The sequence below is a fragment of the Rhea pennata genome, chromosome 5 (assembly GCF_028389875.1).
Source record: "Rhea pennata isolate bPtePen1 chromosome 5, bPtePen1.pri, whole genome shotgun sequence".
In the NCBI taxonomy this organism is placed as follows: Eukaryota; Metazoa; Chordata; class Aves; order Rheiformes; family Rheidae; genus Rhea; species Rhea pennata.
Window position 1 is genome coordinate 30,424,450 of NC_084667.1, and position 13,030 is coordinate 30,437,479.

A 13,030-nucleotide genomic window follows, 5' to 3' on the forward strand; every position below is an offset into this window, starting at 1 on the left:
ATGGTGGACCCTCTATTTTGGACCTTTCCAAGAAGCTGATAAGGAATATTGCCTGACAGATGTATTTTAAATGAGAAATAAACAATTTTAAATGGCCGTGTCAGAAAGCAGTCTTACATTATACTTTAATGAAGTCAGGACACATGTTATTTCAAGCATTTCTTGCTACACAGGGAAACTGCAAATCAAGGGTGGATTTATAACTACCAATGCAGTAGTAAACAAACATTAAAATCAGGCAGAAGTTTACTTCCCTATGAAGAACACCCTACCATACTCACTTGTATGCCTCTAAAAACTCCGTGGGTGTGTATTCTGTATTGGGCCCCACAGCTGTATAACATAGGAGCACTGTGGTTCTCATTTTCATATCCTGCTGTATGGCTGTAAATAAAGAGGGGAATAATGGAGAAATGAAATAGTTTTCAGTACTCAGCTCCATGTGAGAGGTTTCATTTCTTAAGTTGATGATAACATATGCAGAGTTCACTTTGTAGCCAGGATATCCAAGTTTAAGCGATATTCACCAAAAGAAGCCTGCTCTACCCTTGCGTGGGTCTGCTCCCTTCTGGCCCAATGCACTGACTCCATACACACATCTACAGGTGTCCATTAACAGTCTAGAAAAAAAATACTGTCATAATTTAGACTCTGATGCGTTTCCACAAAGATATTAGGTAAGGGGAAAAAATCCACATAGCAGCCTAACTGTGTCATGTGCACATGTACACATTATTTATCAGTTAAATGTGGGGCTGCCTATTGCTAATATCTTTTGGAATGAGCAAAATGCCTGAAGTTTCACATTAAGTGCAGTGGATTTTTGTCAGCACCTCATGACTCAGATATTACCAGATACTACCAAGAAAGTGATGACATTTATAAGAATAGTAGTCATGTACTCATAAACAGAGATTATAAATCAGTGTCCAAACTATTTATCCCACATATCAGTGTGCAGGATGCACTACAGATTAACCCTTTATTAAAAAAAAAAAAAAAAAAAAAAAAAAGACTCTTCCTACTGGTTATGAATGATCAAGACTCCTCATGCAGCATCATGACAACAATTGTAAATATGTGTAACTTCTGTGGTGTGTGGGGGATGTCACAACTATATGTTTATCTGATTACACTTATTCTTCAAAATCCCACTTTTTGCTCTCCAGAATGTTAAAAACATTGCTGTATTCCCTGTGCGCAACTTTCTTGATGTCAAAATGATGTAAATAAACTTTAGCTTTTAAATTAGTAGCCCCATGTATTAATATACACTGGCAATGGTGAGCACTCGTATTTTACACTGCACTAGAAATTAGAAAGCCCAGAACAAAGCCCAAGGGCACACAGCTAGGGACAAAGATGGATACATAGGATGTTATCCTAGTCTTTGCCAAATGCTTGCAATAATAATTCTAGGGGGTCCCTGAGGCCCAGACTCTCATTTTACTGGTCCTTTCTTACTTTTCACTCACTCTTCATGTGCAGAATAGAATTACAAGGAGCAAATTGTTTTAAACCACTGAAGTGATTTGCAGACCAGCCAGTGGAACTGGAACGCAGGACGTTTTATGTCTAAGCGGCTTGTGAACTTCACCAAAAAGGAGGGGAAGAGTTTTGGCGAACAGCTATTACTGCAGCACGCGGGCCACATCCGTCACTGTTAGCCCACGTACCAGTTTGCTGGCTGCCACCTCACACCTGTGCTCCTTCAGCTCAAGTCCTTGCTGCTTAAAATACTAGATGAAAGGCACAAGTGCACACATGCACCACTTAGATTTCACATCCCATTTCTAAGGGCAGCTTCCACAAGGCTCAGAGATCCGCTCCGCAGTCGTTTTGCCCCAGCTGTGGAGGCAGGAGCGCTGCGGCTGCAGCCCCACCAGCAGCCATGGCGAGCCTCCTGGAAGGCAACTTCCACTTGCACCTGTTCAGCAGGATCTGACCTCGCGTCTTTGGTTGGGTCAGTCGGCAGAGCCAAATGACACAAAGACCTGCTTTCCTGCGATTCACTGACAGCCACCATTTTCCTATTTCTGGCCAGCTACAACTTGTCATGAATTCGCTTCAGTTCCTCCTACCCAGAGAAAGGATCAAAGGCTGCATCCTTCAGGAGAAGAAGGCTGCATCCTTCAGGAGACTCTGTGCTCTCCTCATTTCACTCTTGAGTGGCAAACGGGAGATCATAATGCAACAAGCTACAGGATGGTGGCGAGAAAGTGTCTCTGATCTGTGGCATTATCTGCAATAGTAGAGAAAGGAGGATACTATTATCTGATTTAAAGGGATTAATCTCTTCTCTGGATATGTACCAGGCCTAACTAAATGGAGTCTCCTTTTGTCTCCTAGTAGAGGGTCTTTTGTCCCCTAATATAGGCAATAAATTACCATTTTCTCAGCTCAATTTCTCCATTAGTGTTGAATTTTCCTCTCCATATAAGAGCAGCAAAGTCCATATACTTCGCTAAAAAAAAAAAAAAAAAAAAGACAAAAAAGAAAAGAGGGGGGAGTTAAAAAAAAGAGGGTGACGAGAACTACTATCTTACAATGAGGAAGTTCTGCAATTTGCAGCGGAAGCTGTTGCTGGTCTGTAGTGTACTAGTAAATCAAGAGTGAATGTGAACTTTAGCATTAGCCACCCTGAGTAACTGTAATTTTTCATTCACACCTTTGCTAATGACCTTACACATTATAATAAACAAGAGACAAAAAGCAAGATAAGAAGAATTGCCAGGACAGAAATTTTATAAGGAACAGGAATAACTAGAAAAGGCTTACATCACAAAATACAGCCTAACTTTCCCTTTAAATTCACATGGTTTTCATCCTTCAGTGATTAAGATTTTTGTAAAAACTAGTCAATTCTGAAATAATTCCTCCCAGAAATAAGAAACAGAGCAAACACTCTGTCTTGCGCCCTCAGCCATGTCTCTATGAATGGGAGATGTCCTCCAGAAGATCTCCATCTGAAATTTTTTTGCATAGTTGGGAAGTCTTCCTCAGTGTTCAGCCTTTTCACATTCATATTTCCTCCCATTATTTCTAATTATACTTCACTATATCTGTACATAAAACCACAAAGCCTTGAAGAGTAAAACCTGTTTCCAGAGCCTCCTGACCCATAATATACAAACTACTGAACAGCCATCTACTTAAACAGCTTCCTGTAAGGGACATTTTAAGGAGGAACCATAGTGCCCTTTTCAAAACACATCAGCATTGGCTGGTGCTCAGCATGGCCGTATGGACAAAGACGGCAAAATGGGCCATGCGAGACTTCTCAGGCAAGAAGGTGTTATTTACTGTGGAGCAATATGGAGTAATTTGATCTTCAGAGAGGTAGAAATTAACAGTGAACGTTCACTCAAACCAGTGAAGATACTGGTACACTGAAGGGAAAGTTTTCACAGTCAGCCCCTACCACTGCTCCCTCGAACTTGAGCCTTTAACCTGCATCAACCGTAACTTTACTGTGATATATGAACTTTTTTCTTTCAACATCTTTCCTCTTTTCTCATGTATCCGTGATGTACACCACAAAATTTATACATTTTGCACAGTCAGATTTTTTTATGTTGCTAAAATCTATATACTAAAATAAAAAAGAACTGATAGAAGAATCAGTATGAATCTCCTAAATGTATTACTGAACCTGGAACACCTGCATTACTGCATTCAAAAGATAATCATCAGAGGAAATCTCACATACAAGTGCAATACAAATAAGAGATTAATTTATACCTGCAGTACACTAAGTAAAAGGAAATCTTAAGAGGGTTGGAGATCTTTAACTTTTGTCTTTTCTAGTCAGGGATTATATGTTCAACTAGGCAAACAGACAATGCCTCATATACTTTGACCTTCACGAAGATATAAAAACAATGAAAAATTGTCCAGGCAGTCTTTTGGGAGTAGGCAACATCCTACATCTCCCCCAGGCACTGTGAAGCCCACATTTTACATTCCAGATCCAGTAACAAAATAGGTATTACAGATTAGAAAGAAAATGCATTAGAGATTCTCTGGTGCAGCCCAGGCGAACACTGATAACTCAGGGTAGGTAAGCGCTGGTACTCTGGGACAGACTAGTTCCCAGGGAGGATCCGCATGGTGTCCCCTGGCAGCCTGGGCTGCTGTGGCACCACTGAAGGCAGCCGGGAGAACCACCAACAGAGCCGCACGCTGCCCTGCTGCAGGCGCTGGCCAAAACCCCAACACGGTGACATCCCTTCCGCCAAGGGCTGAGCAATCCCCAGGAAAAATCCAGCTAAAGCTAAGGGGCAAACACCAAACAAACCACCAACCAAACATCCAAAAAGCTTCCCCTTAAAGCCCAGAGTTATCATTAGGAGAGACACAAGGCTAATCCCTCTGCAAGCCCTACTAGGAGTAAGAACTAAGCAAGATGCAGCCAAAGTGATCTGTCAAGATCCAATAGGAATTTTTGTTCGAGTAAGGACTGCAGGACTGGGCATCATGGTCTCATTCTGCCTTTACCTGTAAATACGTAACTCCCTTAATTTCAATGGGAGCAGCACGAAGGCAGAACTGGACTATGAATATTTAGACTTCACCAAGCCAGCTGATGAAAAAATGGCCCAGCGTATTTGTCCTTTGGTTCTAGACAGCCATAAATGGACCTGGAAACATATCCATAAAATGTAACTCTAGATAACTGGGAAACAAAGACTGATACTTATGCAGCATAAAATGCTAAGCGAGTGCTATCTGTTGGAGAGCATTTAGAAATGCTTGCATTTAGCATTAGTGCAGCAAATCCTCAACACTCGGAGAGTAGCTCTTTTAAAATGATTAATCTCAAAGTTGTACAGATTGTACAAAGATTAATAAAAATGAAGGTTTTACAGATGAGAATGTGTGATGAAAAACAGAGCAGCTTTAGAGAGTTGTATCAATCTAAGTGGTTATAAAAAAACTCATAAAGATGACATTCTAATCTGAATATTTTAAAAAAATAATCAAGCTGCAATTTCTCTCTAACACCATTTTTACTTTGTTAAACTGAAATTATCTGTCTAATGTATAAACCAGCTACAACTTAATCTGAAGAGTTAAGCTTCTTTATTATTATTTCATAAACCAAAAAAGGGAAGCTTTAAGGCATACCAAGCAGAGTTAGAAAATTTCAGATGAAATGTGAATACACATTGATTCATGAGATTCAGACTTGGAAGAATAAAAAAAAAGCAGAAAGCAAGATTACATTAAACAGGCACCACATTAAGCCTCAATTTAATTGTGTTTCAATGCAGGAACAGGAATTTTAGGGTTTAGAAACAGAGCCAAAAAATGAAGCAAAGAGAGGGTGTGGGCTAGTCCCGTTGATAACAGAACATAAAGGAAAAGAAATAGAGCTAATTCCCTCTGCTAAAGTATTTACCATCCTAGCACCATGGGAAAAAATATGTATGGAGACAGCAAAAAGATTCTGATTAGTTATATAGAAGATCATATTTCTGCCTGTTTTTTCTCTAACACTATTAAGGAGGGTGGAGTAAAGCTGCATTTTTATCTGCACTTTTCAAGGCGAAGGAATAATAAAAAATGTGATTTCACAGATTACAGCCCTTCTGCCATCTTCAATGAGAAAAACAGCTGGTTGATGAAATGAAGGCACTGGACCTTCAGGGGACCCTAATCTCCCTGACTTCAATCGTTCTTTTACCATTGACCTCACTGGAACCAGATTTCACCCAAGACTTCCCTTCAATGAGACACTCAGCTATCAGTAGGAAAGTCGGAACAATAGGTCATCACCCATTCCCAGTTCATTTTGTCTGCAGAGCTGAACTCAAGTAGGAAGTTTTGCATCTCCAAATTTTACTAATTGTACTTCCATAGGTAAACAGAAAAACCTTTCTGAATCTCCCAGACAAACTAAGTTTTCACTGTTTTGCTTTAGATGCTGTTTTAATGGTGTTCTACAAAGATCATACCTAATTTTCCTTCCACTAAGTCTGAGCAAAGAGCAATATATACAAATGTCTATGGAACACATTCATTATTTAGCACTTGAATAAAAACAAGAGGCACAAAACTAAACTTTGTCTGGTTATATATGAGATTTCAGGTGGCTGTAGGAAATACAGATCATTCCTTTTTCTCTGAGAGTCAAGGAGAAAACTACGTAGTATTTCTATCAAGCCTTGCTGTTGTGCACGTGGCTATACTTCTTGTCTACCACGCGTCATCTATTCCCTGCTCTGTGTAAATTATTTGCATATCACTTTTATACAGAACTCATCAAAATAGCCATGAGAGTTTCCTAGTCATGAGGACTGTCTCTACAACAACCCTATGAAGTATTTTCCATGTTGCACAAATGAGAAAATAACAGAAAGAGACTAAGGACAAAAACTGAGGGAAAAGATATCCACTAATTTGGGCATCCATTCTAGGACCTGGGCTTTCAAACTAATAAGTACAGGATCCGCTGGTTTTCCTGTGACAACACAGACCAGGTCTCAATTGTTCCAAAAAAAAGTAAAAATAAAAATAAAATAAATAAATAAACCTTTCCTTTCAGATCCTTGGAGTTGCCAGTTTGTGCAACACCTCCCACAGGCTCTAAGACAGCTCCCCCTTGTCCACCCAATGGAGAAGGCCCTAACAGGCGTCACATAATCAAAATATTAGCTCGCAAGGCGGTGAACACGGACTACTCTCAGCTCACTTGTGGATCAGACTTTACATGAGTTATAAGCACAGCTTGAACACAATCTTCAGTGTTAAGAACTGAACATGAGAACCTACAACACAAGCTCAGGTCACTTGAACTGAATGGTAGCAGCAGCGGTCTTTTCCTCCAAGGACAACTCCTTGCAGAGACAAGCATATTCTGGGCTACTAGATACCATTTTGATTTGCCAGCAAGTAGAAACGTCTAGAATTCAACTTCTAGGATCAACTCCATGTTCTGGAGCAGTCTAGCTGCAGCCCTTTCTATCTGCTTCTACCTGCCTCACACTTACATCGCTCCTCGTCCCCTGCCAATCTGTCACGTTCTTGTCCTCCATCAGACCATCCCTGTTCGCCTAATGTTTCCCTCTCCAGCATTTAGCAACGCTGCTCACGCACCCTGTTCCATACCTTTTACTGGCCACTTCTGCTTGACACTCAAGCTATTCCTTCTGCAGTTTCCTGATATTTACACTTACTGAAAGTACTAAAAGACAAAAAGCAACAGGGACGATGAAACTTTTTTCCCTGAGCTCCAGCATCTGACATTAAAATATCCAGAGAGGAAAAAATTTCAGCAAATCTGCTAAGTCTTAAAGCCACAGGCTGAAGCAGGCTCCAGGCAGATAAAATCATGAGATAGTTGCCAGACTCTTGCTTCTACTAATGCACAGGCAGGACTGTTGAGAAGCTTGTAACTCAACTGCAATGATTTTCACAATGGCTGAAAAGGACAGTTTTGGCCACCTGACAATATCCTTTGCCAAATATCAAACTTCTAATCCAAAGTGAGAAGATTCTGGAGCTGATCAATCAAATATTGGCAAGAATGCAAACAGCTAAAAACAGAATGCTACCAGAGAAACTGCTAGACAGCTTAAGCCTAGAAGCTATTACCAGTCTTACCTAAAATATATGGCAATAGCTTCATTTCAGTATATTAAACTTTCACTGAACATGAACCCAGAAAGCAAGCTACTGAGCTGGTCTACTATCAAGTATAAGGTGCACGACCCCTAAGTTTTATATAATTGTAGAGTTCTCTAATTAGTTGAAAAAACTTTCTGCTAGTGTTTTCTCATTTGCTATAAAGTGTAGGAGTCTTAGTTAAGTGCTCATGAGAACTCAAGGCAAGGGAGCTAAATAAGGACTGTCATCATTGGACAGAATATAGAAGCTCCATATTTCAACAGAAAGATCGATTCCAAAATTTTTAAATTACAACTACAAGATTGAGAAAAGCATCTGAAATACTAAACGCCTGGGAATCACTTATGAACAGATCATATATTTTAAAGATGTAAATCTTGGGAAGAATACCTTATGTTCATGGCAACTGAGATTGGAGGTACTGCGTATTGTAACTCTCAGCCAGAAAAGACAGATAACTATTTTGGCTCATATTACCAGTGATGAGGCTATGTCTAGCGCTGATTTTCCACAGATTCTACAATCTTGGCCTATACCAAAACTTTCAACTTTGTTTTACCATAGATCATTCATCTTGATTTTTTTTCTCTTTTTTTCCCCTCCTTTCATGCATCCTAGGTCACATACTTTACACTGCTAATAGTCTGACTCCTGGACAAGTAAGAAGCCATTTATTTTGTTCAGTACTCCTTTAATATTTCTATTGTGTCTTTTTTTTTTTTCCTTCACTGAGTTCCCCAAAGAATAACCTCTTCCTTGCTTTAATAACTTGGACCTCAGTCAAGGTTGATGTGTTTCTCCATTTTGCAGGATATTTTCTCCAGAAGAGACAAAACAGTGTCTAATATTGCAACGAAGGGTACAGTTTAGAGGGGAAATCACAAACACTTCAGGAAAAGAAAAGTAGGAAATAACCTTTAAAAAGAGAGAGTCAGCAAAGAGGCTGGACTGTACACAACTGTGGGATTTGGGGATCTTCTCTGCAGCAACAGAGCTCCTTGATGGATCTCTTCAGGCTCAATTCACCAGTTCATTGCAGCACAGATAGTTTACTATGCTACTATCTTGTGCCTCTAACCTTCAAACACCACTTGTGAATGAGCTAGAAGCAGATCCATAATATTTTCTCCTTTATCATGCTACAGCATTGTACACGATGTCCATACCGGACAAGGTTTTCACAGCTGGGGACAGCTACGTGAGAGCATACATCCAGCACTGGCTTTTTGAGAGCTGCTGTTCAGCCGAGGCCCTCAGCACACGCTTGGCTGGGAGAGCAGCCCCAAGCCAGCTGCCGGCACCTACCTTCGCAGGGGGGCTTTGAAACGCAGCCTGCTGCTCAGCGCGCCGCAGAGCACAGGGCCTTGGGCCGCATCTCGGCTAGGATCGAGGGGCCTGCGGGGGATCAGCGGGGCCCTTTCGCTCAGGCACCGGCTCTGCCAGGGCAGCCCCGCGCCCGCACTGCGGCTGCCCCGCCGCGGCGAGCTCCGCCGCGGGCCGCGGGGCCCCTGCGGGCGGGGCGCAGGTGCCCGGCGGGGCCCGGCGGAGCGCTGCCCCCCGGCGGCCGCCCCCGCGGGGCCGCGGCGCCTCGGGGCCTTCCTGGCGGGCCGGCGGCAGGAAGCGGCGCGGGGGGGCGGGCCGGAGCCTCTTCCCGGCAGGTGGGAGGGCGACAATGGCCGGGAGGAAGGAAGCGGGGAGCGCCGGCACACAGGACGCGGGCCCGGGAGGGAGGAGGGACGGCGGGGAGAGGCGACGAGCCCGGCGGGGAGCGCCGAGGGGCCGCGGCCCCCCGCCGGGGCCGGGGCCGGGGCCGGGGCCGGGGCCGGGGCCGGGAGCAGCCGCTGCGCGTCTCCAGGCGCCGGAGGAGCGGCGGGCGCCGCCTCGTCGCGGGGGTGCAGCCCGCAGCCGCAGCCCGCAGCCGCCCGGTAGCAGCCGTCGGCGCGGCGGGCGGCCAGGTCCGGGATGAGGCTCTGCGAGACGCTTAGCAAGTGCGCAGCCAGCGCACGCTCCTGCGGGGAGAACTGCTTTAACACAGAAAGACAACACCCTCCGGAAAACATTACCACTTCGTCCCCCGATCTACGGACGGACTGAGACTCTAAGGGAAAACGTAGCTTTTAACTATTTACCATTTAACTTAACAGGCATGAACGAATCAGCAACGTAACGCTTACTAGTTCAATAAAATTTTTGTTAAAAACGCGGTAAGCTACAGCCAGACGGTGAGCCATTTTCAGTACTGGTCAGAATTTACTTCATGCTAGTGACCGTACTCAGTTCGTAAAATAAAAAATACGTTTAAACATCACTACGCTAGCGTAAAAGATTGCAAAATAATGAAACGCCTTACCCCTTTAATGTAGATCCCAAGTTCATTTGATTCCATGTCATGCATTCAAGCTGTGAGGTCATTTGGTATAAATTGTCACTGTTATGAAAATATCTAGAATTAGAACTAAAATTACTGTGATCAGGTTAGAACTAAGTCAAAATAGCAACATTATTATTTGTTACTTGTTTTTAAGCATATAACAGCAGCAAGTGAAATTATTCTACATAATCCCATTTATCAATGTAATATCAATTTTAAAAGAGGGAAGAAATGGCTATGCAGTGAAAAGAAAAATCTCTGTTGATCCACAGGTTCATTTTTCATCTGCTGAAATCTGAGACGTAGAACTCTTTCCTTACAGGAAAGTAATACCCGATATTGACACATTTAAATGAATGAAACGAATATACGCCGACTTGTGGGTTAACCAAGCAGATTATTTGTTTAAAAAAGGCAAATCTGTTAACTGTTTTAACCAAGAGTGTAAAAGATCACGTGGTTAATGGACTGAAGCAGCTATCGTGACTAATGATGGATGTGGCTACATATAGGGGCTTGACAAGCGAAAGAAAAATTGAGTGGTTGAACGATAAACTAAATTCACAACTGGAATACACTTTTTTCTCTTTTTCTGGCACGGCGCGGCGGCCTCGGCGCGGAGCAGGGGCGCAGCCCCCGCGGCGATCCCCCGCGGAGCGCGCTCTGCGCGCGAGGAGCCGCCGAGGCCGGCGGAGGGGCGCGCGGAGGGGCGCGCAGCGGGGCGCGGCTGCGCAGCTGCCCGCGCCGCCGGGCCCGCCGGCTCTGCCGCCGCCGCCCGCGCCGGGGAACAGCCACGCGCAGCAAACGCGCGGCTCCGCTGATTAATTACACCTCGACTCGCGGCGCTCACGCAGCGGATTTATAGCATTCTGCTATGAGAACAGGGCTAAATTTTTTTCTCGTTTCGTGGCAGGTAGAAGCGACCTAAAAAGCCAGATTCCAGTGGGAAGCTTTTGCATATAAAAACAAATTAAGTGACTTCAATCTCGAAGTATGTGTAATATCATTTGTCTGTATCACTGGACACTATTATTCATTAGCGTGTCTGAACTGCTATTATGCTACTACAATGTCCTGCATATCAGCTCGGGGATTGTTAAACTCTCCTGCAGTTTCCCCATTTGCAATAGCAGTTCGTGCTGGCCTGTGCCAACTACGTTTTGCAATTCCACGAATTCTTCCTGTAATGCTGCTGTAATTAATTCCTCCAGGACCCTGATTTTTATTAGAAGTACCCGCCCGATGCATTTACAGCAGGAGATTTCCCTTTAACTTTCTTTCGCTTGACAGTTCATTTATAAGAGCCTCCCCCACAATATCCACTTTTTCCCCTCCTTTGCTTTTTCATAAAGCAATACACTTATTCATCTTGTCACTAGCTAGCAGCCACTGTATTGCATGCCGCGTTTGGGTGACAGTGTCCAAAACGAACCTCTGAGAAACCAGCGCGATTTTTAGAGACGAAGTGAAGCCACAGCTCACTGTCTTCGCCTACACGTTACGGCTCTCTCGTGCCCTCCCCAATTTACAGCCGCGCCGCGGTCCCTGGTCTGCAGCTCCAGCAGCTTAACAGCGGGGCGGCAGCGGGATTCGCCCTCTGAGGGGAGCCCGGGGCGGCTCTCGGGCAGGCCGAGCTCGGCGCACCCGTCCGCGGGAAGCAGGACGAGCGGACCTGCGCTCTGCGGCCGAGCCCCGGGCGCCGCTGCGGGGCCGCGGCCCGGGGACGAGGGTGCCCGCGGCAGCCGGCGCCCGCGCCCGCCCCGCCGCGGCCCCTCGGTGCCCCTCGGCGGGGAAGCGCGGCAGGACACCCGCGGGGCGAGAGCCGGCGGCGGGGAGACGGGCAGCGCGAGGGGCTCCGGCGGCCCGCGAAGGGCAGCGGCGCCGCCCGCGGCGGCCGGGGCCGGGGGCAGCTGCAGCCCGGCCCCAGCGCCGGAGCCGGAGCCTGTAGGGCGCCGCTGGGCGCCCCTCCGCGAGCAAGGCCGCCGGCAGGAAGTGTCGCGTTTGCTTCGGTCTGCCCCAGGGCCATCGGGCATCGACAGAGGACTAAATACATCGCCTCTGACATGTGATACAGAACAGGACATCCCTGACTCCATTTACGCTTCAGCATGGTTTATTATTGACAGGACCATAAGATGATCTCATGGAATTAACAGCTCCACTCAAAATCTTTGCTTTGAATGAGGTTTGAATTATGAGAAGGAAAGCGCAGTCTCTGGGGATATGCCTGCATTGATTCCAATCTGAATCACTGGCCCTCCAAACGGCCACAAAGACACTAAAAATAACTTATTTTCATTACGGAGATGCTTTTAAAGAGAAACGAGAGGAAGGGGGGGAACATTTCTACAACAGGGATTAATGTAAGTTGGAGTGGAATAAAAGGAAGTCAACGCTGAGCAAAAAGGGAACTTAAAAGGAAACCAGTAGTAGATCATATAGAGTTTGTTTTGGCCTGCATTGCAGTATTACCGAGTTCTTGACCTCTGCACAGAAAGAGCTATAATCTGAACTGAGACTCCTCCACTTTTAAAGTCTTTGTAAGTGTGACTCACAGTAAATTTTCAACATTGAGCATGTTTACTACATTAAACAGTGCGAGGTAGAAAAGTTCACATCACTATTTTAATGGACCCACAAACGCTAGTCATCTAATGCACGCTTGCAATCTGTGCAGGTTTGTCATCCATGTCTAGCTCTCAACAACCGCCGCGGCACTCCTTGGCAGAGGAGGCGAGCTGTGCCATAAACGCAGAGTAAGTAGTTGCCGAGGCGAGAGATTTCAGAGACACTTTTGCTTCCAGTGCAAGAATGATGGTCTTTTAACCAGTTCTTCCAAGCTGCCGCCTTCCTGGCTGCTTTGCCTTGGTAAGCGGGGCAAGGGAAAGGTCCTCGGCCCTGGACCCGCCCGCCAGCCGCTGCTGCCTGCCAGCCAGCCCGGGGGCTCCGCGGGGGAGCCAGGACGGGGGGGGAGGTGGGGGGGTTTACGCAGATCTGCGCCCAGACCCGGCCGCGGCTCCCCGCGGGCGA

General features: G+C 45.3%; 1 protein-coding gene across 1 annotated transcript in view; it reads right to left on the reverse strand.

The window, feature by feature from the left end:
* WT1 (WT1 transcription factor) overlaps nucleotides 1-13,030 on the reverse strand; it is a 38,229-nt gene that overhangs the window by 16,362 nt on the left and 8,837 nt on the right. Inside the window, exons 4-5 of the mRNA XM_062576448.1 lie at nucleotides 9,980-10,057; nucleotides 282-384 (exon numbers count right to left, since the gene is read on the reverse strand). Of these exons, the coding sequence (XP_062432432.1) occupies nucleotides 282-384; nucleotides 9,980-10,057 (181 nt within the window). The remainder of the gene's footprint in view (nucleotides 1-281; nucleotides 385-9,979; nucleotides 10,058-13,030) is intronic.